This window comes from Pundamilia nyererei, unplaced genomic scaffold (genome assembly GCF_000239375.1).
Source record: "Pundamilia nyererei isolate P.nyererei 1_Seehausen unplaced genomic scaffold, PunNye1.0 scaffold00055, whole genome shotgun sequence".
Taxonomy (NCBI): domain Eukaryota; kingdom Metazoa; phylum Chordata; class Actinopteri; order Cichliformes; family Cichlidae; genus Pundamilia; species Pundamilia nyererei.
The window spans coordinates 3390234-3411641 of NW_005187456.1; the positions used below are offsets into that span (position 1 = coordinate 3390234).

General features: G+C 40.9%; 4 protein-coding genes across 6 annotated transcripts in view; 2 read left to right on the top strand and 2 right to left on the bottom strand.

The window, feature by feature from the left end:
* The window catches only part of inpp4aa (inositol polyphosphate-4-phosphatase type I Aa), a 25731-nt gene extending 15484 nt beyond the window's left edge, over positions 1-10247 (top strand). Inside the window, exons 10-24 of the mRNA XM_005733925.1 lie at positions 2049-2179; positions 2465-2569; positions 2676-2784; positions 2873-2890; positions 3008-3179; positions 4135-4416; positions 4508-4655; positions 4928-4960; positions 5633-5805; positions 5923-6046; positions 6443-6710; positions 7120-7217; positions 7312-7424; positions 7515-7669; positions 7759-10247. Of these exons, the coding sequence (XP_005733982.1) occupies positions 2049-2179; positions 2465-2569; positions 2676-2784; positions 2873-2890; positions 3008-3179; positions 4135-4416; positions 4508-4655; positions 4928-4960; positions 5633-5805; positions 5923-6046; positions 6443-6710; positions 7120-7217; positions 7312-7424; positions 7515-7669; positions 7759-7891 (2062 nt within the window). The 3' untranslated portion in view covers positions 7892-10247. The remainder of the gene's footprint in view (positions 1-2048; positions 2180-2464; positions 2570-2675; positions 2785-2872; positions 2891-3007; positions 3180-4134; positions 4417-4507; positions 4656-4927; positions 4961-5632; positions 5806-5922; positions 6047-6442; positions 6711-7119; positions 7218-7311; positions 7425-7514; positions 7670-7758) is intronic.
* A 1172-nt stretch (positions 10248-11419) lies between these two features.
* On the top strand, positions 11420-16462 carry LOC102212531 (inosine-uridine preferring nucleoside hydrolase). 2 transcript variants are annotated; one of them, XM_005733926.1, is made up of 8 exons: positions 11420-11511; positions 11641-11701; positions 11833-11912; positions 12067-12254; positions 13996-14178; positions 14468-14579; positions 14988-15124; positions 15231-16462. In XM_005733926.1, the coding sequence occupies exons 1-8, from the start codon at positions 11487-11489 to the stop codon at positions 15576-15578; spliced, it is 1134 nt and encodes a 377-aa protein (XP_005733983.1). In that variant the 5' UTR covers positions 11420-11486; the 3' UTR covers positions 15579-16462. The 2 variants fall into 2 exon arrangements, with proteins under 2 accessions (XP_005733983.1, XP_005733984.1); XM_005733927.1 differs by lacking the exon at positions 11641-11701.
* A 5-nt stretch (positions 16463-16467) lies between these two features.
* On the bottom strand, positions 16468-18466 carry coa5 (cytochrome C oxidase assembly factor 5). The gene is made up of 3 exons (XM_005733928.2): positions 18200-18466; positions 16918-17001; positions 16468-16803 (listed from the first exon to the last, which is right to left on the bottom strand). Exons 1-3 carry the CDS (start codon positions 18299-18301, stop codon positions 16762-16764), a joined length of 228 nt encoding a protein of 75 aa, XP_005733985.1. The 5' UTR covers positions 18302-18466; the 3' UTR covers positions 16468-16761.
* A 174-nt stretch (positions 18467-18640) lies between these two features.
* mgat4a (alpha-1,3-mannosyl-glycoprotein 4-beta-N-acetylglucosaminyltransferase A) overlaps positions 18641-21408 on the bottom strand; it is a 29039-nt gene continuing 26271 nt past the window's right edge. For both annotated transcript variants that reach the window (XM_005733930.1, XM_005733929.1), the window contains 3 exons: positions 21325-21385; positions 21047-21159; positions 18641-20952 (listed from right to left, as the gene is read on the bottom strand). In XM_005733930.1, the coding sequence (XP_005733987.1) occupies positions 20926-20952; positions 21047-21159; positions 21325-21385 (201 nt within the window). In that variant the 3' untranslated portion in view covers positions 18641-20925. The remainder of the gene's footprint in view (positions 20953-21046; positions 21160-21324; positions 21386-21408) is intronic.

Genomic DNA, 21408 nt, shown 5'->3' on the forward strand with positions numbered 1-21408 from the left:
CCCCCCCCCCCTCTGCACGTGCCTGGTCTTAACTCACACAACTGAACCGTTTTAGCTGTTTCAGTAAATACAGTCACTCAACACTGAGAACAAATATTAGCAAGCATCTGTATAATAGTCACAAGGTTGTGTCATACAAACTGTAGGTAAATAAAAAGGCATTCAGGCCTGAGATGATGCAATAAACTGTTACTTCGCCTGTTGCATTGTCGCTTTTCTCCATATTGGCTCAACACAGACAGTGTAGACCTGCTGAAGTCAGAGTACTGCTTCAGTGTTTCTCCTGGTTATTTTCTTCAGTCTTATTTCTGTAATTGTTCAAATGGTTTGATTCTGGTTTGGACTTCAGACTGTAATTGATGGAATTCTTCACAATTTTACATCAAAATGTTATTATGTCCTGTTTGATTGAGGGGATCAAAGTGCTGTAGTTGTCGTAGCAACCCAGTTTGTTTGCTCTGTGTAAGAAAAACTTAAACTTGTACAAGTAAGTTAATGTAATTTATTTTTTTTAATGGTCATATTATGTAGCCAGCAGTACCTAAAGCTATGTAGCGGACACAATCGTCTGTACATATAAAATGTAATCATCCACACAAAATAAATTCTGCACGTCTGAATGCTGTAAGTAGTGATTTGGCTTCAGCTTTATGAATTTATATGAATACATCTCTTTTTAATCCCCCTTCTCTAAAAATTTGATGCTGAAGTCAAAGCAGTCTTTTAAGATCACAGTTTGTTTAGGTCATAAATATTAAGACATGAAACAAAGCTATTTAATACAGACACTTGGGGGGGAATCTGATAGATTCCAGTTTGTGCATGTAAACAGGTAGTTTTCTTTTCATCTGATACAGGTTTCCCTTGGGCAGTGTTATTAGAAAACATTGCACACATTTTGCAGATGATACACAGCAATATGTAAGTATCATCTATGATATGCAGATAATGCAGAAGCCAGTCGATGCAAATCACTTATTTAACTACAGGCATGTCTTAAAGACATAAATGCATCCTGTGATTTTCTTCTGCTAAATTCAGACAAGAATGACGTGATTGTACTCGACCCTAAAGAGTCAGAAAGATGGCGTCTAACTAGATACTTACTCTGGATGACATTACCCTGACCTTCAGTAACACTGTAAGAAATCCTGAAGTTATTTTTATATATCAGGATTTGCCCTTCATTGCACACATTGCACAAATATGCAGGGCTGCTTTCTTTCACCTATGCAATGCTGCTAAAATTAGAAACATCCTTTCTCAGAGTGATGCAGCAAGAGTACTGACAGGGATGAGAGATCGTATTTCTCCTATATTTGCTTCTCTTCGTTGGCTCCTTCTAAACCGACGACTGAATTTAAAGTCCTTCTCGTCACAAGGTCATCCCTTAGTTATACTGCTGTATCCTCAGACTGCTGCAAGACTCCCCATATGTTAATATGCCACTGCTGTATCCTCTCTTTGTTTCTTTCCCCTCAACCCCAACTGGTGACGTGACAGCAGATGGCTTCTACTCCCTGACCCTGGTTTTGTTGGAGGTTTCTTCCTGTTAAAGGAGATTTGATTGTAGGGGTTTTCTCTCTGATACTGTAGGATCCGGGGTACTTGTGTTTGAGCTTTCCAATAAAGGTGACACAGGTCATGCCATATAAATTAGTCCATGTAAATTACTAATTACTGTAATTTTTAGTTATTTGTGGTGTTATTTGCTCCTTTAACTTTGCATTCTTATTGTGTTTTTGTTAGATTTGTGAAGCTCTTCTAGATTAAATTAGAGATAGAGATTAGAGACTAGATTAAATAATAACTGCTTGAGGGTAAAACGCTGCTTAGTACTCCGAGCCCCAAAAATGGCAAAGGTTAGAGAAAATGGTTTGAAGAGATATCCGCAGGCTTTCCCTTAATGGTTGACTTTAATGTCTGTAACTGCTTTACTGTTATGTTCATTTGCTCGTTCAGTTTATAACTGAATGAGCAGCACAAAACGCACTCTGTGAGCTGCTCCGTGCATCAGCTGGATGCACTGATTGTTACTGCATGTGCAGGGTGTGCGAGCTGGAAGAACTGGGTGAGCTGTCTCCATGCTGGGAGAACCTCAGGAGGCAGATCATTACTCAGTACCAGACCATCATCCTCACCTACCAGGAGACCATAAGTGACCTGCATGAATATAAGGGTTAGTTCCATAATATACATTGTAAAGGGCCATCACACTGATTTTAAATGTCAAAATTAGTCTTGCACAATGTGACCAAAATGTATTGTTTTACAATTGGGGATGTTTCCTGATGTCAGGAAGTAAACAGCATTAACTCCCCTAATAAGATAAATGTTACAACATTGAAAATATAGCCTTTCTGACATCATGTACAGCTGTTAACGGTTTTTAATCATTATTTTCTCCATCTTCCTTACACAGAATCACAAACAACTGCTTTTTCTCATTTCTGCTGCCCCACAGGTCCGTCATTTAAGTCTAGCACCTTGAAAGCTGAGAGGAAGTTGGAGTTCATCCCCACTAACCTACATATCCAGAGGATGAGAGTACAGGGAGAGTCTGGTTACGGTACGAATTTGTCCACAAATGTTTAATGCATGCTTTCTGTAACTTAATATTCATGTTTTTCATGGATTTCCTCCCTTCTTAATTTTATTTTCCAACCTTTAATCAGACCGGACGTACGACGTAGTAACTATTGGTGCGCCCGCAGCACATCATCAAGGCTTTAAAGGCTGCGGTCTCCGAAAGCTGCTGCACAAGCTCGAAGAAGCCAGGAAACAGTGAGTTGTTTGAAGCTTGCGTGAGGATTTGGTGGTTGTTTTTCATTTGAAGTTTATAACAAACCTTTTTTTTTTTTAATTCAATCAGAACCCATGGAGAGGAGGGGTAAGGTTCTCTAAATCCTATTACAAGCTTTAAAAGTGGATAAAACCAAACCACACTTGTTTCTCAAGTAACCTCTTTTTCTTTCTTGCACACGCATCAATGCACACCTGGCTCCAGCTCTAAAGCAATGGCATACCAGCCTCAGGATGTTGTAAAAGCAAAGGAGCTGATTGGTCAGATTAACACTCTTAAGACACAAGTGTGTTACTACACTGAACGTCTGTCCCGAGCTGCCAAGGAGCGCTCAGCCAATGCTTTGGAGAGAACTCTGGCCATCCTAACAGAGAAGGTAAGACTGAACTGCAGGGATACTTAATATGTACAGTACTGTGCAAAAGTCTTAAGCCACCATATAATCATATAAGATTTTCAAAAGTGCTATTTTATGCCTGTCAAACAGTGTTATATTTGGCATTTTGACAAATTTAACAAAAGTAATGGAAAGAAATTATGTGTTTTGTGATTAGTGCCTAAATTTGCAAATTAGAACCAGCTCTTCAGTTTTATGTTATATGTAAACACAACACCGGTTCATCCCTTGATTTAGGTTCCTTTGTTGTGCTTGAATGATTAATAGGTCAGTGTTAATGGGCTTAACAACCAAAAACACATTCATCTGTCAACAGTCAGGTACAAGGACTGGACTGAAAGTCTCCAAAGAAATACTTTGAAAGACTTTCAGAAAGCCTGGAGAACTATTTTTGAAGACCAGTTAATAAAAATTGCAACATCAAGATAAAAAGGTCATTAGAGTTAAAGATTCATTAGAATTAAAAGGAAAGGAAAGGATTCTAAAAACCTGACAAACTAACAAGGACTGAGGGAACTCACACAGATTAAATCCACACCAAGCAGAGAAAAGCACAGAGTAAAAACATAAAAGGTGACGTAAAGAAAAAATCTTCAAAATAAAACAGGAAGTGACTAGAAGAGACACACAGGAGAGGGCACTGAAACCACAGAGAAATGAAAAAATAATAAATGAATGATGTTGCAGATTACAGCCAGTGCACTAGCACTATATATCACGACAATGCTGACAGCACTGTGACTGCCAGGCAACCTCTGACTCACACAAACACAGACTGACCAGGATGAAAAATTAATTCAGTTTCATTTTATTACCTTTAAGAGCCAGTTAATAAATGTTAATGTGTTAACGTGCTTTCATGTAATGTCTGTAGTGTAACATTTCTCAGTATAACTTATCCGTCTCCGTCTGTCCTGCACCGCTGCTCCTGTAGACTCGTCAGCTCGTGACCGTGTGCGACTCCAAGCTGCTGTCCACAGCCATCGTGGCTCTGGCAGCAGCCCGCCCAGAGTTCTCTCAGCAAAGCACCCCGTCGCCATCCTCCTCCTCCCTCTCGCCCTCCTCTCGCTCTCCGTCCCGCTCCCCCTCTCGTCACCCCACCTCACCCTCTCGTGCTACCACCTCACCCTCTCGCCACACAGCTCCTCTGGAGGGCAGTGAAGGGACTAAAAACAAGCGCACTTCCATGCAGGCAGATTTGCATGAAGAGGAGTGGGTAAGAGAGGAGTCCATCTGCCACTTTTGGTTAATAATGTTTTTTATATGCATGTATATATGTTTGATTTGATTGATGGTTATTTGTGCAGGAGAAGATTTGGCTAAACGTGGATAAAAGCTTGGAGTGTGTGATCCAGAGAGTGGACAGGCTGCTGCAGCGGGACAAACTCCAGAGTGACAGCAGCTCTGAGGACGTCTTCCTGCTCGCCAGTGACGAGCCGGGTAACGCTAAGAAAGGTAAACGCACGTAGACAAGATTTTTGCATGAATCCACGTACTGAGTGAGCTCAGCCGTCTAATACGAACAAAGGTACAGGTATAAACTTTCAGGAGTCTCCAGTCGTCATCATCATTATCATCCCTCTCAACTATCCTGAAGCAGACCCTGGCATGCTGTCTCAGTCCTGTTAATCATCTCTATTGTTTAACAGCTGAAATAAATCTTTAAGATACAAGTGCAAGTGGAAATCTGTCCGTATCCAAACATTTTTATGTTCTCTCATTTGCAGAAAGCAGCCCAGAGGTTGAAAAGTCATCCCCAGGTAGGAGCACTGTTTCCTTTACGAACAGTAGGTACATGAAAAAGTATACAGTGCAAGAACCGATGATTAAAAAGAGGCAGAGTAGATTAAAAAACACACACAACTGTAATTAGAAGGAAAAAGACATCACATGTAATGTCACATGTAAGCAGATCTTTAAAAGAGGAGGCAAAAACACGGTGTCTTCAACATTCTCAGTCTCAACTTTGGAACAGCCAGGAGGGCTGCAGGACCTGAGGCTGCTAACTGGTTAAATAAAATGTTTCTGCTACATAGCCTGGGCCCAGATCTAGACCTGCTTTGAGAGTGATCAGTATTAAATTAAATGATAAAAGCCTATAGTGAGACTGTGGAGAGAGCCAGGATAGCAGCGATGTGATAGTTCCTGCAAAAAGCAGCAACATCTGATAGAATCAGGAGAGATCTCTCACTTTTACACTGATGTTTGACTGATGCAGGCAAAAAAAAACATTTTTCTCTGTAATTCTTTTGTTCGTCCTCCAAATTATTGCTATTTTTAAATAAACCATAAAAAAGAAAGATGCTTAATGAAAACTGCACAAATCATTTTATATTTGCAGACACTGTGAGGTTGTGTGTATAGCTATTACTTCAGCCATTTGTTCAGGCTATTTCAGGATGTCTGATAGAAATGTCCTCAAATCCCTGCAGGTGAGTGGAGCGACGCCCTGTATCCTCTCCTCACCACGCTGACAGATTGCGTGTCTCTGATGAGCGACAAAGCCAAGAAAGCCATGGTGTTTCTGCTGATGCAGGACAGCGCCCCCACCATCGCCATGAGCCTCACCCTGCAGTACCGCCGCGACGTCGTCTTCTGCCAGACGGTCTGCCGCTAACTGCTATGACTGTTACATGTACAGTGCATGAAACCCGTGCACGTGTAGGCTTGGACGTTTGTCATTACTCAACGATTGTGATGATGTGATGTGTGCCGTTTACAGCTCACCGCTCTGATCTGCGGCTTCATTTTGAAGCTGAGGAACTGCCTCTGTGACTCAGGCTTCCTCAGGCAGCTGCACACCATCGGCCTGCTGGTGCAGTATGAGGGCCTGCTCAGCACTTATGGTAACTTTGTTTGTGCATGTTTGTGTATATAGAAATATGTAAAATCACAAAAGACTGTGTGCATCTTCCACTAATGATCTCCATGAAATTACACAGAAAATATTGTTATTATTTTTAGTAAAATTATTTTTAAAGCATTGCATTTCAAATAATAATAAGAATGAAAAAACTATAATTTCTATAGTATAATTTTTTTAAAGGTAATAGTTGACTTATGATCTGTTTAAAGGTACAAAAATTCAAAAGCTGCTGAAAAACTAATATAAAACTGGTTACAAAGCTTCCTTTAGCAAACTAAGTTTTGTGGTTTTTAATGTCTTTTAATATTAAAAGTCAATCAGAATTGACTCCCTGTCCATGCCCTGATTTTGTTCTTCCTTTGCCACATAAATGAAGGCGAGGAGCTGGCCATGTTGGAGGACATGAGCGTCGGAGTGATGGACCTGAGAAATGTCACCTTTAAAGTTACCCAGGCAACTTCTGGTTTCAGCCCCGACATGCTGCCGGTAATTACGGGGAACAGGAGCGGCTTTAACGTCAGGGTCCCGATGCCCGGGGCGATGTTTGACATGCTGCCACGAGAGATCCAAAACGGGATGCTGCTGCGAGTTCAGCCCGTCCTGTTCAACGTTGGCATTAACGAACAGCAGACTCTGGCTGAGAAGTGAGTCACTGAGACTAGAGGGCAGGAAAGGTAGAAAGAGATACCCATGCCAAGCTTGATAGGTCAGTCGCGAAAAGGCCAGTGAGCAGCACATTCGGCTTTAAAGCATATTTTTAAACCTCTGGCTGAATGAGGCTTGTTCACTGCATGGTCACTGCATAAATGTTCTCTCTTGCTAGACAACAAATTTTGATTTTTCTTAAAAAATGACTGTAAAGATGAGATTTTAAGTTACTAACATTTAAAAACTGGGTTGATACATATGTGCGCTCGTTTTTATTGATGTTGCATGAAACTTTGAATGGCTGTGCTGGAAGTGAACCTCCTTCAGTACAGAAAAGCCAGACAGCAGCAGGCTATGTGTTATATTAATGAAAACTTTTAACTCTTAAATCATGCGTGTGTGCAGGTTCGGAGACACATCGCTGCAAGATGTCATCAACATGGAAAGCATGACTCGCCTCAGCTCGTACTACGACCAGTTTAAAGAGGTCCTTCCAGAAGACTGTGAGTGAAATACATAATTTATTAGTGAGAAAAGTGTATTTCCCCCCCTTTTTTTTGTTCTTTGCTCACCACTCGTCCTCTGTCATCTCCTCAGGTCTCCCTCGCTCTCGTAGTACCACCAGCGTGCCCGAGCTGCTCAAACTGCTGAGCCAGAACGTGAACACCAAGAAGAACAAGAACGTGGAGATCCTGTGGCAAGCAGCTGAGGTAGACTCATCATCACCGCCTCTAATTCTAGCCCCTGAAGCGTAAAAGCTCTGTCTCCTTCTTCTAATCTCTTCCTCCGAATCCCCAAAGGTGTGTCGCCGCTTGAACGGAGTGCGTTTTACCAGCTGTAAGAGCGCTAAGGACCGCACAGCCATGTCTGTGACCCTGGAACAGTGTCAGATCCTGCAGCAGGAGCACGCCCTGGCCCCACAGGTCTTCTATCAGGCCTTGGACTGTATGCGCAGGTCAGTATCTACACCTAAAACACACTGGAAAAATAGTAATTTGCCAAAAAAGGGAAAAGAAAAAAAAAAGTATGACTTCTGTCTCACAGCGAGGGCTGCAGGAGAGAGAACACCATGAAGAATGTGGGATGTCGTAAATATGCCTTTAACGCCCTCCAGCTTAAGGCCTTTCCCAAACAATACCGCCCTCCAGAGGGGACATATGGGAAGGTCGAAACCTAAGCGGACTCTGCTATTTGGCAGAAACCAAAAGACTGTAAGGGGATGAAGAAGATGGCGCCACACAAACAAAAGCACCAACACAAACTGGAACAGCAGCCCTTTGTTCTGTGCTTAGTCATTGTTAAGATAATAAATGTCCAAGTGCCAGTGCTCACTGTAGATCATTTTCTAGCAGACTCCCCTCTCCTCTCAGTAGTATTAGATTCAAACACTTTTCACACATACTTCACAGCCACAGTCGGCGTTCTGTGTTACTTCGTAGCCAGTGTGCAGACAGTGTTTGCTGCTGTACCAGTTGTAGCATCGGGAAGCGTACAGTCTCTCTGGATTTATTTTAAGGAGACGTGCAAAAAGCCTTTAGTTTTAGAAGAAAAAAGATGTGGCACACAGATGTATTTGTACTCAGCAGAGCAGCTTTTGTTGACGCTATCACACCATCAGTTAAGAAGTGAGACTGCTGATTATCTACAAAACATAAAACGCATTGAGCCCTTTTCAGACATTGGATTCCCACTGGCTTTACCTAGTGTGTCATTGACGCAAAAGTCATTTTACTTTTCATGTTCATCACATAAATCACTTCTTTCAGTTGGTCCCTTATCCCAAAGGGTTCACCACAGCAGGTAGCTCTGGATGTATGATCTGTTTTCTTTCCTGACTCAATCCCAAAGAGGAGTTTGTATCACCAGCTGGATGTGAATCTGAAACATTTTGCTTGGCAAGCACACATGTGTAAACCACCACACTAACAGAGCCTCAGACATACTGTGGGGGTAATAATCATTTGATCCCTTGCTCAATGGAGAGAGACAGAATATGAACCAAAAATCCAGAAAAAAACTCATAAAAAATTATATATTGATTTGCATGGCAGAGCTTGTGTACCAGTGTGGAGATGCTGCTGTGGTGTTTTAGGTTGTCAGCTGAAAGGAGATATCTTCTTTTCTGAAGTCACTGTTGTGAACCAAAGCCTAAAACAACTGAAGTCTGCTGATTTCTGGATTCTGTCTTGGCTATTTCTTAGGCAGGAAGCCTAAGGTTCAGATGTTGCCAGACTGTAAGGAGTGCATGTCTGAAAGGGGCTTTAAATTTATGTGCATATTGATCTGTGCCTCACCACAAACACAGCATGTGTGGTTCACGTCAAGCCAAGCCTAAAGCACTGAGGTACAATATAAATCCACTACGTAAAACAATTTCCATCTCATAGATTTTTGTCCTCTGTCCTACTTATTTTGGCAAATGACAGGGAATAATATGGGAACAGATATTAAGGTTTGTTCTTTTTGATCAACATATAAAGACAAGTTTAAAAGACAAGAGAAGCTAGCAAGATGTCACGGGATGCTAATGACCCATCTCCTGCTGTTAACTTTAAATCCACTCTAGGCAACATACAGGTCAATAAAGTTCATCAGAGCAAGCGTAGTCACTTGTTAGAGATGTTTCTCTGGAGATAAGCTGCTCAGCAGAATCTGCAGGAGTTGTTAAAATCAAAGAGCTTATTTTGTTTATTTTCCTTAGGCAGCCGTCTCTTTGTCTTTCTACAAACACGTGAATATTCTGCACCACATCACTCCAATACAAGCACAGTTCTTTGACGAGTACGGCATATATCTGACACGACTCTGACATTTTTATTGAAATGATGTCTTACCTAACTTCTGATGTTCTTCTGATGCTACGCTGGAAGCATTAAAGGAGAACTTGTGGACAAATGGTGGGCTTCAGAGTGGTCCATCACTTTATTCCACAACTCTAACATGTCTAAGGAAACATTTCTGCAGGATCATATGCAGCGCTATGGTGGTTTGAGAGCCCTTCAAACTTGAAAAGGTTTTTATTGATTAAAGCAATTTTTTGTCTTGGTTTTTCTCAGTTCTCTGAAAAATTATGCAGAAGTTCTTGATTAGAATCAGAAATCTTATTCGTTTTGCCTGCATGAAAAGATCTTCAGCTATATGTTATTGCAGCTGTACACCTCTGCAGTGATGTATGGGATATATGCAGTTTTGACTATCAATGAGAAGTTGATAAAGGTTTTTAGACTCAAGTGAAATAATGCATATTGCATTATTGTGATAACGAACACCTCTTTTGTTTTCTGTTTATTAGCTGTTTGCTTAAATTCTATAATGTGCAATACTTGCAGAGAAAGGGGTTTTATTTTGACCATGTTATTTATGTTCACATGGCTGGTGCTGCCAAATGCTGTTCTAGTTTCATCCATTGTTATCGAGTAAGTTATGACTTTGATCTGACCAGTTGTATGTCCAAACAGGATGAACAGGTAGCAGCGACCTGCACACCACAAAGGTATGAACTGAAGCTGGATAATGAATAAAGGCTTGTCAATGGCAAAGTGGTGTGTCTGTGAATTATGCATTATGGTTAATTTATGGTACGGTGACATGTTGGTGCAGTGGTTAGCACTGTTGCCTGCTCCTGTGCCTGGGTGAGTTCTTTCTTGGTCTTCCCACAGTCAAAAGACATCCATTAAAATCCATTAAAAATTGATAGAAAACTCCATCCATCCATCCATCCGCTTCCGCTTATCCTTTTCAGGGTCGCGGGGGGCGCTGGAGCCTATCCCAGCTGTCATAGGGCGAGAGGCAGGGTACACCTGATAGAAAACTCATATGAAGAAAAAGAGGTCTTTTGCTTTAACCAGCCTAGATCAGTTTACTTCAAACAGCCAGCCAAATTTACTGTATGAAGCAACCTAGTTTCACCTAGTCAAAAACAAAGGACAAGGTGACTGAGCTAATTTGGGACACTGGGGTAAAACAGGCGCTTAAACAGGGAACAGTGGAGCTGGCACTAAGTAAAATGAATGTAAAAGCATTGGAGGTGGGACAAGGGTCAGAGGGAAGGCATATTTAATATACAGGAAAAATAGGGCAAAGAAAAGCAACTAGATGAGATAGAAAGGGAGAAATTAAATACTCAAGACTGATGAAGTCAAATGATGATAACTGCTGCTGCAGTAAATGTAAGAAATCTGCCAGCATGAATAAATACAAATTACAGAGTTCTGGTAGCTCACTGCTGAGATGTATAATCTACATCATTCATAGTAAATGTCCTTTTTCCTTCACATAGATCCATTGTACAAAAAAAAGAAATTTCTATTTCTAAACAGTGAAAAAAATTGAATTTCTCTGTTTTAATATTTTATTCATTACGTAATTACTATGGCGTGGTATGAATAGCCCACGAGAGAGATCTTTCTCAGCAAGAAAAGCTTTTAAAAAAAAATAGTTGCAGTTAGACATGAAAAATCTATGCCCTCCTTCACATTTTCCACAGCCGTCTGGCAGACCGAATTGAACTCTCTGCTGTGCCAGAATAAATTAAATAAATACATAATTAAATAATTTAATTTGTCACTAATTAAATAAAATTTGAAATAAATAAAAAGATAAACTGGGAACCTCCTATCCCGTGCTGCACAATATCACTCCAGCTCACTGGGTGGCGGTAATCTACCCGATTGTTAGTGTTAACCACCGAAGAAGAACCAGCGGCAGAAGAAGACGAAGAATAAGGACCCAGAAGCAATTTGTGTTTCTGTGGGACTTTGTAGCAGTGGCTGATGTTTTGTCGACCTCTGTGGAAAGGTGAGGGATTAACGTGTTACTTTTTCTTGCTGGACTCAAATCAGACTTTGCTTGTTTACGTTTATTTTACTGCGTTTAACTGCTTAGTTTTAGAAAACACAGCATCGATGCTTTATTCTGTCATTTCAGGGACATTTCTTCTGCAAAAAGCGCTTTGTAGGAAAGATTTAAGGAAGCAGTCTTTCCACAGGTTGATTGTAGTTCCGTCACAGAATATGAATTTTAATCAGCAGACCATAAAGTAGATGGAATATTAACTTTTGCTACTAGGACAAGGTCCACTGTCCATTCAGCTTTTCGTGTTTTTATTGCTGTTCAAAGGTTGTTTCCAGTTGAATTTGGCCGGTTCCCGTCTATGAGAGTGACCCACTGCAGGTTATCCTTCTGTCACACTGCTGCAGGTAATGATGTGAAAATAGCATACGTTTCTGTTTCATATCAGGTTCACTGACTGAGGTGTTGTAGCTGATTCCTGCCCTCTTTATCACAGTGCAAAGACCGTGTTCTTTCAGCTTAGTTTAACCAGACACTTGGATAACTGTGTTCTTACCGCAGGGTCCAGGATGAGGAAGAAGCTGCTGTTGGATGTGGACTGTGGCGTGGACGATGCTCAGGCCATCATGATGGCCCTGGCTGCCCCCAATGTGCAGATCTTGGGCATTACCTGTGTGCATGGAAACACCTCAGTGGAGAATGTGTGTAAAAACGCACTGCGAGTCCTGCAAGCCTGCAGTCACCTCGAGGTAGGATGCTCTGTAGTTGCACACTCGTGTTAAAATCAACAAAGTAGCGTGACATTGTTGGAATTTCCTGGCCTCATGTGATAAGCGAGGTTGCATTTTATAGAATTGTCTAACAATGAGGAGTTGTTCCTCATGCCACATGACCCGATGCAGAAAGTGGACAGTTTGAAGGAGTTGGCTTTAGTTCTCTAGTTTTGTCCAAATTCTCTGAAAATGAAATTAAGCATCTCACATATTAGTTATTATATTAAACCAGCTACTGCTTGGAAACAATTGGGCAAAGTTAAACACAAAGCACCTCGTCTCACTCAGAGGAATATTTTTGTTAATTCAGATTTGTCAAAGTGGTCAATTGTGGACATTTACTTAGTTTTTTTTATGCATGTATTCATAACATGAATAAAGAGAAATGAGCACACAAGTTACAGGATTTATGTTCATCCATTTCTCAAGTTAATCCTTCCACATGGAGATGTACCTTTGTACTTTTTTCCAAACATACAAAACAGAAGACTGCCAGTTTAGGCCGCTTCAAAAAGGCTTCAGGATAAATGAGTAACATAAATCAGGTGTTTTATTAATCCTCTTTACCCTGGAGGATGTACCAGGCTGTATCTGTTATTAAAATACACACAGCATGGCGAGCATAGTACTCTCAGTGGTGAGCCCACCTTGATTTTTATTGCTCCTTTATGCTGTTTGTTTTATAATCAAATGCTTTAATTAGAAATTTTATTTGAATTTCCCTTTGGAGGAAATAAAGATTTTTATCTATCCTTCTATCTATGTTAGGTTGAGCTCTGTAGTCGCCTCTCCCTCATCTGCTTCTGGCCACTCTGAATACTTTCAGCTTTTTCTTTCTAGGAGAAAGAAGAACAGAATATATTCAGATGTTACTCCAGAGATAATTATTTTGGTTTTATTGATATACAAAGCTGAGAGGGCTTTTCCTCGCGATCAGCACTAACTAGCTTCCCTGCTAAAGTAAACCAATACTGTTCTTATTATGTTTACCACAGAATGACCATTGTCAGAAGGTGGAAAGTCACTCACAGCACTGTTTTACCTCTGCTGAGAGGGATGAATCCGAAAATTAGATTTTATACAATTTTTTTTCTTTCTAAGTGTTTGCTATGTAATATTCATTCTAGCAAATTGGGGTTAGTATCCTGCCCAAGGATATTTGGCACACAAACCTTCTAATGAGCAGATGACCTGCTCTACCACCCGAGCTACAGCCACCCCAATTCACATGCACACAGAAGGTGTAATAAACTCTAAACACTTCTTGAAATTCACGTAAGTTTCATAATTGACTAATCTGATTTGCTCCCCCGTTTACAACCTTGTTTACGAGCCACTCTGACCTCTCAGGTCATCAGCAGATGCTTTAACTGTTCCCAGAATGAAATCTAAGTGTGCTGAAGGTGCTTTCACTTAGTGTGTTCCAGCTCTTTGTAACAAGCTGCTGACCTGAGATCAATTACATCTGTGCCAACACACAGAAACAGACTCAAAAGCTTTTTATATTTAAACCTCTGTGTTCAGCACATTGAGTTTGAACATAATGAAATGTGTTCTATAAATAAAAATGCCACTGCTGCTTAGTGGCAGTATGTTCTAGCTTGAAACAGAAGTCTGAATGTTACAGTTGCCTAAAAGCTGAAGTTGGTTTGGGAATGCTGATGGAATAAAAGCAGGGATGAATTATAACCGGTTCTGCGTTTGCATGTTTCTGCAGATTCCAGTGTTTAAAGGCGCTGCTATGCCGATCCTCGGCGACAGCGGCATCAGCTCAGGGCACTTCCACGGGAAGGATGGCCTGGGTGACGCTCCAGACTCCAAGGCTCCCGGTTTGGAGCTTGTTCAGAAGGAAAACGCTGCGATTGCTATGATCAGGATTGTAAACGAGAACCCAGGAGAGGTGAGGAATGTGTGAGTGATAGACCCTCAGAATGAGATTGTGATAGTTTCCATATTTCTCCTGTTAGTTGCTGTCAAATATGACAGTCTGTCTCGCTCTCTGAGATGTCTGGGCTCCTCTCATCACGTGCGCTAGGGAAAGTAAACACATGACGTCGCTATGTCAGCAATAAATGTCATTAATATCACAGTGACATTTTCTTTATCACGTAAAAGGTTCTGGGGGAAAGCTCTCTGCGCTTGCACGAGTGCGCTTTTTGCAAAATTTTAATCCGTGTGTCTTCTCCCAGGTATCTCTGGTTGCCACGGCACCCCTCACCAACTTGGCTCTGGCTGTGAAGATGGATCCATCTCTGCCGAGCAAACTCAAAGGCCTCTACATCATGGGAGGCAACACTGAATGTCAGTAAAACACTGTCGCTTCATAAGTCTACATAGGGCCAGAGGATATAAACTGCTTATGAAGAAATACACGTTAGAATGAATTCTATGGTGTTTCCAGACAGACGTGACTAAATAACCAGTGGACCCATTCTAACAGCAGAAACAATTATTTAATTGATGGAACATTTAAGTCGTTAGTTGTTGCTTTTCATTACCAAACTTTATGAAGTTTTCCAAGTATTGCTTTCCACCCTTTCAGTTTAAATTAAATCTCAAAGCAAAACAAGGTAATTGGATTTATCAGTAACATTTTGTTTACAACATAGTCCATCAAATATCAACTGGTAATTTATTATTTTTTTCACCAGAATTGTAATCTTTGTCTGTGTGAGGTTCTCATTATTGTCTCTACCCTGTGTAATCCAGCTCGAGGGAACACCACAGTGTGTGGGGAGTTTAATTTTGCTGTGGATCCAGAAGCTGCATACATCGTGCTTAAAGAGTACCGCTGTCCCACCTACTTGGCCGGCTGGGAGTTCACCTGCTACAACAAGTTAACCTGGGTAATGCCTGTGTTTACACGTTTTAGCGTTTAGAAGTTGATTCGTGCTACATGTTTGTCGTCAAGCGACCAAAACAAAACACTTTTCTCTGCTCACACTTCAACAGGAGTTCTGCGATGAATGGTTGGCGCAGAACACCAGTAAAGCTCGCTTCATGAAGAAGATCTTCCACCACAGCTACCAGGCGGCGCAGACTGAACGCTTGCAGAAAGAGTGCGTCGCCGGTTCGGGTTTCATTTCCTGCGACTCGTATGCAGTGGCTGCCGCCATAGATGATTCGTTCATCATAGAAAGCGACCAATACCCAGTCAGCGTGGAGCTGTCAGGCACGCACACCAGGGGCATGATGATAGTAGACACTGTGGGTTTCCTGAAGGACGCTCGCGAGGTTTGTCTCATGAGGAAGGTGGACTTGGAGAAGTTCAAGCAGATGATGATAGCAGCTTTACAATAATATTTAAATTGGCCAGAAGCGGCACCTTTACAGGTTTGTTTTTATGGGGCGGGTAACATGGACGTCCAGGTTTGTGAATGCGATGATTGAGGGTCCAAGTCCCTGTTCGAGTATTAAAATTGACATAATTTCCTTAGGGATTAATAAAGTATTCTAATTCTGTATTCTGATCAAACCACCAGTCTTCCATCAGTCGATGATTTGCTCAGCTACAGTCATGCCTTCATATGGAAGAGTTGAGTGGCATGTAAAACACCCATTATTATGTGAAAGAATGCGGAGCCTAAAATAAAGAGCCCTGCTTAACAGAAAGTTTATAATCACTGTTGTGATCGGCCAATCTCCCGCTAGGATTTTAGAAAGCCTTTATATTTCCTTCATAATTACTGTGATGGACAAGTGTTGTAGTTTTGCTACTGAAAAAGACACATCCCATGATATCGATGCTAAGAGTTAATAAGAAGGAAAAAAAAGGTCTTGAATAAAAATCAGACTTATCTTTATTTAATGACACTGAATTTGCGCTCACTCTTAAATGGACTCAAAAATGAAGAGTTTTGAGCCACATCTGTTTGTTTGTTAGTTTTTTAATTATAGTCTTATAATTCTGAAGGCGTTGAACTGACTTTAATTGTGGAATGACCCAACTGTGAAGGTACATGGGGAGGACATGAAGAACTTGATTTGCTTGTTCTGTGACTGAAGAAACTGTTTGCAATGGTGGTCATAAGTCAGCACCCTGCATAGAGCAGAAACTGCAAGCTACACCTGGGAACTGGCTGACATAGCACTGCCTCTCTGTAGGACACCTCATTTGTATAATGTTTATACTGTAGACAAGTTTGCTATCAATCAGAAGTTCAATATAATGTTTTGAAACAAAATCTTGTCCATTGTAATCATTAATTTATTACAAGTGTTTGCATTTCCTTAAACACACACTCATCCAACATTTTTCTCCCAAGAAATAAAAACTCCCATCGATCAGAAGAGTTGCACAGGTTTTGTCCCCAGTCCTGCACTTCGCTTGATTAGTCGGTAATCCTGTTTTCAGTGCGTCACCAACTTTCTCAACACATGTCCACAGCAGGTATTTGTAACGCTGGAACATTCCCTGGACATCAATGCACGTACTCGGAGCTGCTTGAACCCTAAAAAGATGCATCAGATTTCGCCTGGTTCCTCATTCTCCTTTCCTTCCTCTGAATCTTGACCTTGCATCCAGCTGTAAACAGATGATCTTGGTTAAGTTTTTTTTTTTTAACTGCACAATAAGCCCCTATCAGAAATTAGAAAGCTCTCTGTTTTAATGACTAGTTGACTGTTTCCTAAAACTCACCATTGACCTCTTGCACTCAAAGAAGGATGTCTGCAGGGCTTTGCAGTGGCCTTCCTTTAGACACTCACTGGGTTTCTTTCCCTCCTGAAAAAATAAGAAACCACTTCATACACTGGGCCCTTTCTATTAGTAAAATGTACATTATATCCACACTGTATATAAACACAATTATAACTGGCATTGGTGACATACCATTAAACACTGGATCCTCTTTACTCATAAGAGTGGACAGGATCACCACCTGTTTTTTTCATGTAACCTCACAGTGATAAACATTTTATTTCACTTTGTGAGCTTTCTTTTTTTGATGATACTTGCTATGGAAGGAGTTACCCCGGCCTCAGGGAAAGATTCCTGTGAGGATTCTTGGAGTCATTTCTGACCAAATATGTAGGACTGCTTTCTTTCACCTGCACAATATCTCTAAAATTAAAAATATCCTGTCTCAGGGTGACACAGGGTGCATTTATTATTTATAGGCTGGACTGCTGTCATTTATTATTATCACGCTGTCCTAAAAATTCCCTGAAAAGCTTTCAGTTGCTGCAGCGAGGGTACTGTCAGGGACTAGAAAGAGAGGATATTCCTCCCATACTGGCTTCTCTTCATTGGCTCCCCGTTAAATCCTTTTAACACAGAAAGTTACGAATCGCTTGGCTCTCAGACTGTTAATTTACTTGTGATTACAGGTATTTTTAAAAGTAGAATGGAAGGCAGAGCCTGCAGGCTTTCTGATCCTGTTTACCCAAGTCTTTCGCTATTCCACGACCTCATGGTGTTTTTTATCAAGGTCAAGAAAAAGACGAAGTAGTTGTTATTTATTTATTATATTCGACCACAGCTCCGGTCAGTTAAAGGCACAAAAAACCAAGCAAACATGTATTTTCGGGAGACTGCGCCGACTTGGCTAATGTGGTGCTGCTAATTCTTGTTATTGGCAACATTTGACAACCCAGCGAAATGACGATCGTAGGACAGGTGTAAGTTTTAAGGTAAACAAGTGTCGCCAATCGACAGAAAGAAGGACAACCAATAATAATCTCGGGTAATATGTAATTCATATAGTTTCTAGCAGCTGTTAAACTAAAGCACTGTCTATGGGCTGTACTCTAGGACAGTGGGTAGGCTACAAAACATGGCTAACCTCAGGAATCTTTCACAAGTATTTCTTTCCCGCGCTTTATTTATGGCTCTGACTGTCTCCAGATTGTCTTTTAGGTGTAACAGAATTGATTGCTTTGGTTTTAAGCTAAGCACCCTCAGCTAGGGTACATTAACTTACCTTAACAACACAGTCGTGCTGAAGGAGACATGCCTTAAAGTCTTCTCTGATACCTGCGCATGCTCTGTTATCCTCCTCTTTGTCGTCGTAATATTTCGGCATTGTTCGGAATTCAATTTAACACCAGTTATCACCGTACTAGTAAACTAACAAGTGAGAAAAATCAGCTAGTTCACAGCACCAAAACCGACGTTATTATGAAAGCTGTAAGCTACCATCTTTCTGAAATGGCATGATGGGGAAAACGGAAGTACTCAGCTATGCATGCTGGGAACGATTGTAGTTTTTCTTGTATGTTTTTTATTCATCAACTTGCGAAAACTTAACACGCTGGACTTTTAGGTCTTATTTGCAAAGTTTTCAATGTCTTTAATTAAACCCGGTGATGCAGATGACATGAATAATGCAAGTAGAACAAAATCAACACAAAATGGCCATGGCTCGTAACAACCTTTAGCATTTATTTGGGAAGATGTCCAATGAAAAATGATGCAAGTCAGGCATACACATGTACACGATGAAGGCACATGAACTGATGGATGTTTGGAGGTGAGCGGCAGCTGTGAAGCAACACTCCTTTCCTGTTTGCCTTCTACTTTCTACAAATGCAGGAAGGAGCGGGGTCCTAAGGATCAAATGACCGTTTCATGCCGTTTACATGCATTCAGTTTGTTTAAATATGGATGCAGCAAACTCTCAAAACAGCAACTTGAGTTGCATTTTCTCCCATCTCCTCTGTAAATGTGAAGAATTTACCACTTTTCTTTAGTCAGCTCAGGTTTGATCAGGGGGCAGAGGAGCCTGCTATGACCCAAAAGGCATTTTTTAATGAATTACAAATAATAATAATGCACATGAACAAGCGTGATTAGTCAATTAAAAAATATTCATATTGATTCCACCAAAAGGCACTTCACTACCCCCTTGAAAAAAACCCTTTTAACAAGTAAAAATGAGTGAAGTTCCACTTTAAAACAGCTTCCACTCAGTAAATCAGCCACAAATACAAGTTGATTTCTAGAAACTATCAGAGAGGCAAGAGGAAGTAATAGAGAGACATAAATTGTTACTGTATTTATATATACAATCAGTGGCACTCTCCACAATTATCAGTAGTCATAAAATTATGTCCAATCAAAAAAAACTGACACATGACTGGACAAACGAATTGCAATGTGGAGGAAAAAAACGTGGGAAAAATGGAAAACTGGGTACAGCGATGAAGGCTAAGATTGTAAAAAAGAAAGCAGTGCAAATCACGCCGTTTCAGATGGTCGTCTGGCACAAACCCTGCTCATTTACCACTTTCAGCACAACACACAATTATTGTCGTTGACATCCAATCACTAATTGGACTGTGTGGGTTCAAAATATTCAAAACATTAGTATATCCAGCAATTGACGTGTAGGCAAACGTGAGCGGGAATAACGTTAAATACTTTCAAGGGACCAACATATAAGGCACATATTACCAATTTCGACCCACACAGCTACAGCTTTGTTCAGCAGATTTCCTACGATCAAGTTGTTTTTTTTTATCAGTTCCAATAAATTAGTTATGACATTTTGCGTCAAAAGGAGAGAAACAATAAGAAACTGAACCAAGCTATTTGTACTGACAGAGAAAGCAACTGCAAGTAGCTGTTATAATGAAAATAATATGTACAATAGCATTTAGAAAAGAAAAGAAAAACGCACAAAAGTACACAAAGACACAGACTCTGAACTACCATAAACATCTCTTGATAGAATAAAAATATATTTTACCTCTTGTACAAATTAAAGATTTATTTCAAATAAATTAAATCACCTTCATAGATCGTCAGTCGTAGCTGTAATAATATATCAATATAACAATATATTCCTTCAGGAAAATGGTGCCAAGGCAATGTCCGATTGATTTCCTATAAATGGACACTGAGGTCATACACAGCCTGTCAGATAAGAGGTGTTGGTATTCATTGTCTTCATGGAGTAGGGTAGTTACCACTGATACTGGCATGTGGTCAAAGGTGTCACCGTCTGGTTACAGGCAGGATCTTTTTAACGGTAAGCTCATCCTGAGTGTGTGTTTCAGGATAAGCTGAGCATTTAAATGGAACCCACACCTTTCTAGATGGAAACATTTTTTTCTAATGTTTGGGCTGGTGTTGATCTGGAGCTCCGTCATCTCTGCAGAGAACAGAGAGCAACTGGCCACTAGTGATGACAACATTCTTGATCATGGCAGGCTTCGCTGAGGCGCTAGTGACAGTGCAATGCCCCAGCTCGCCCAAAAGGTGGCAGCATTGAGTAACTGAAGGATTTGGCAGCATCTACACCAGTGGCCAGGTGACCGGTTCTCCCTCAGATGCTTGATTAATTTGTCCCAGTATTTTTTTTCTGATTGTTTTAAAAGCTGCTTAACAACAGAGCATGGATCAAAAGTCCTCACACACTCCGCTGTTGTTTGTCAGACAGTAGTATTCACATTCTCACAAATAAACGAAGAGCAAAAGAGTGAGGGAGAGAAGAACGAAGAAGGGGAGAAACAGACTGATGAGAAGCAAAAGTATATTAGGGAGAGCGGGGGACAAACAGGTGGCATTCGTCAGACAAGCTCGGACGAGCAACTCTAAGCCCTAATGACTTTACTGCTGGTCGCTAGGTGCCAGGGGCCCTGCATAAGCAGCCTAGGGGGGCTCTGTTCCCCAGGGGCCATCACTCACGTAGGCCCTCAGGACCGTTCAGCTTGTTACCCTTTTTATATGTATCTGTGGGGAAACAGGTACAACCATGGAGTTAGTGCATTGATATTCATTGTTTATTGTGCAACACATCAACAGATGGCAAGTGTGATTGGCTTACTTCACTGAGAATGGCCCACACAGCAGAGTCCTTGAGAACCGAAAGCCGGAGCGCAACAACAGGATTCAGCGAAGGATCTACAGCCCCTTCGGCCACACCCTTTTCAAACTGACCTGTGTGTTTAAATAAACAGGCACACCTCAAAACTTGTAAGCAATCAGAGGCAAAAACGATCCTTAACCTTAACTGATTTACACATATTTTCTAAACCAATATGCTAAAGCTAACTAGAAAACATGTATTTAAACAGCATGTAGCAATTCATTACATTCACATACCGATCCTATAAAAGCGATCTTCAGTTCGCTTGTACTTGTCTTTGGTCTGAAGTCCACTTTCCTAACATAAGAGGGCAACAACAG

Coding starts and splice junctions, on each gene's coding strand:
- coa5 (XM_005733928.2), bottom strand. CDS start 18,301: ATGCCGAAATATTACGACGACAAAGAGGAGGATAACAGAGCATGCGCA. Junction 17,002..18,199: donor AGCACGACTGTGTTGTTAAG/GTAAGTTAATGT, acceptor TTATTTTTTCAG/GAGGGAAAGAAACCCAGTGA. Junction 16,804..16,917: donor TTGAGTGCAAGAGGTCAATG/GTGAGTTTTAGG, acceptor ATCTGTTTACAG/CTGGATGCAAGGTCAAGATT.
- LOC102212531 (XM_005733926.1), top strand. CDS start 11,487: ATGTTTTGTCGACCTCTGTGGAAAG. Junction 14,179..14,467: donor TAAACGAGAACCCAGGAGAG/GTGAGGAATGTG, acceptor GTCTTCTCCCAG/GTATCTCTGGTTGCCACGGC. Junction 14,580..14,987: donor CATGGGAGGCAACACTGAAT/GTCAGTAAAACA, acceptor TGTGTAATCCAG/CTCGAGGGAACACCACAGTG.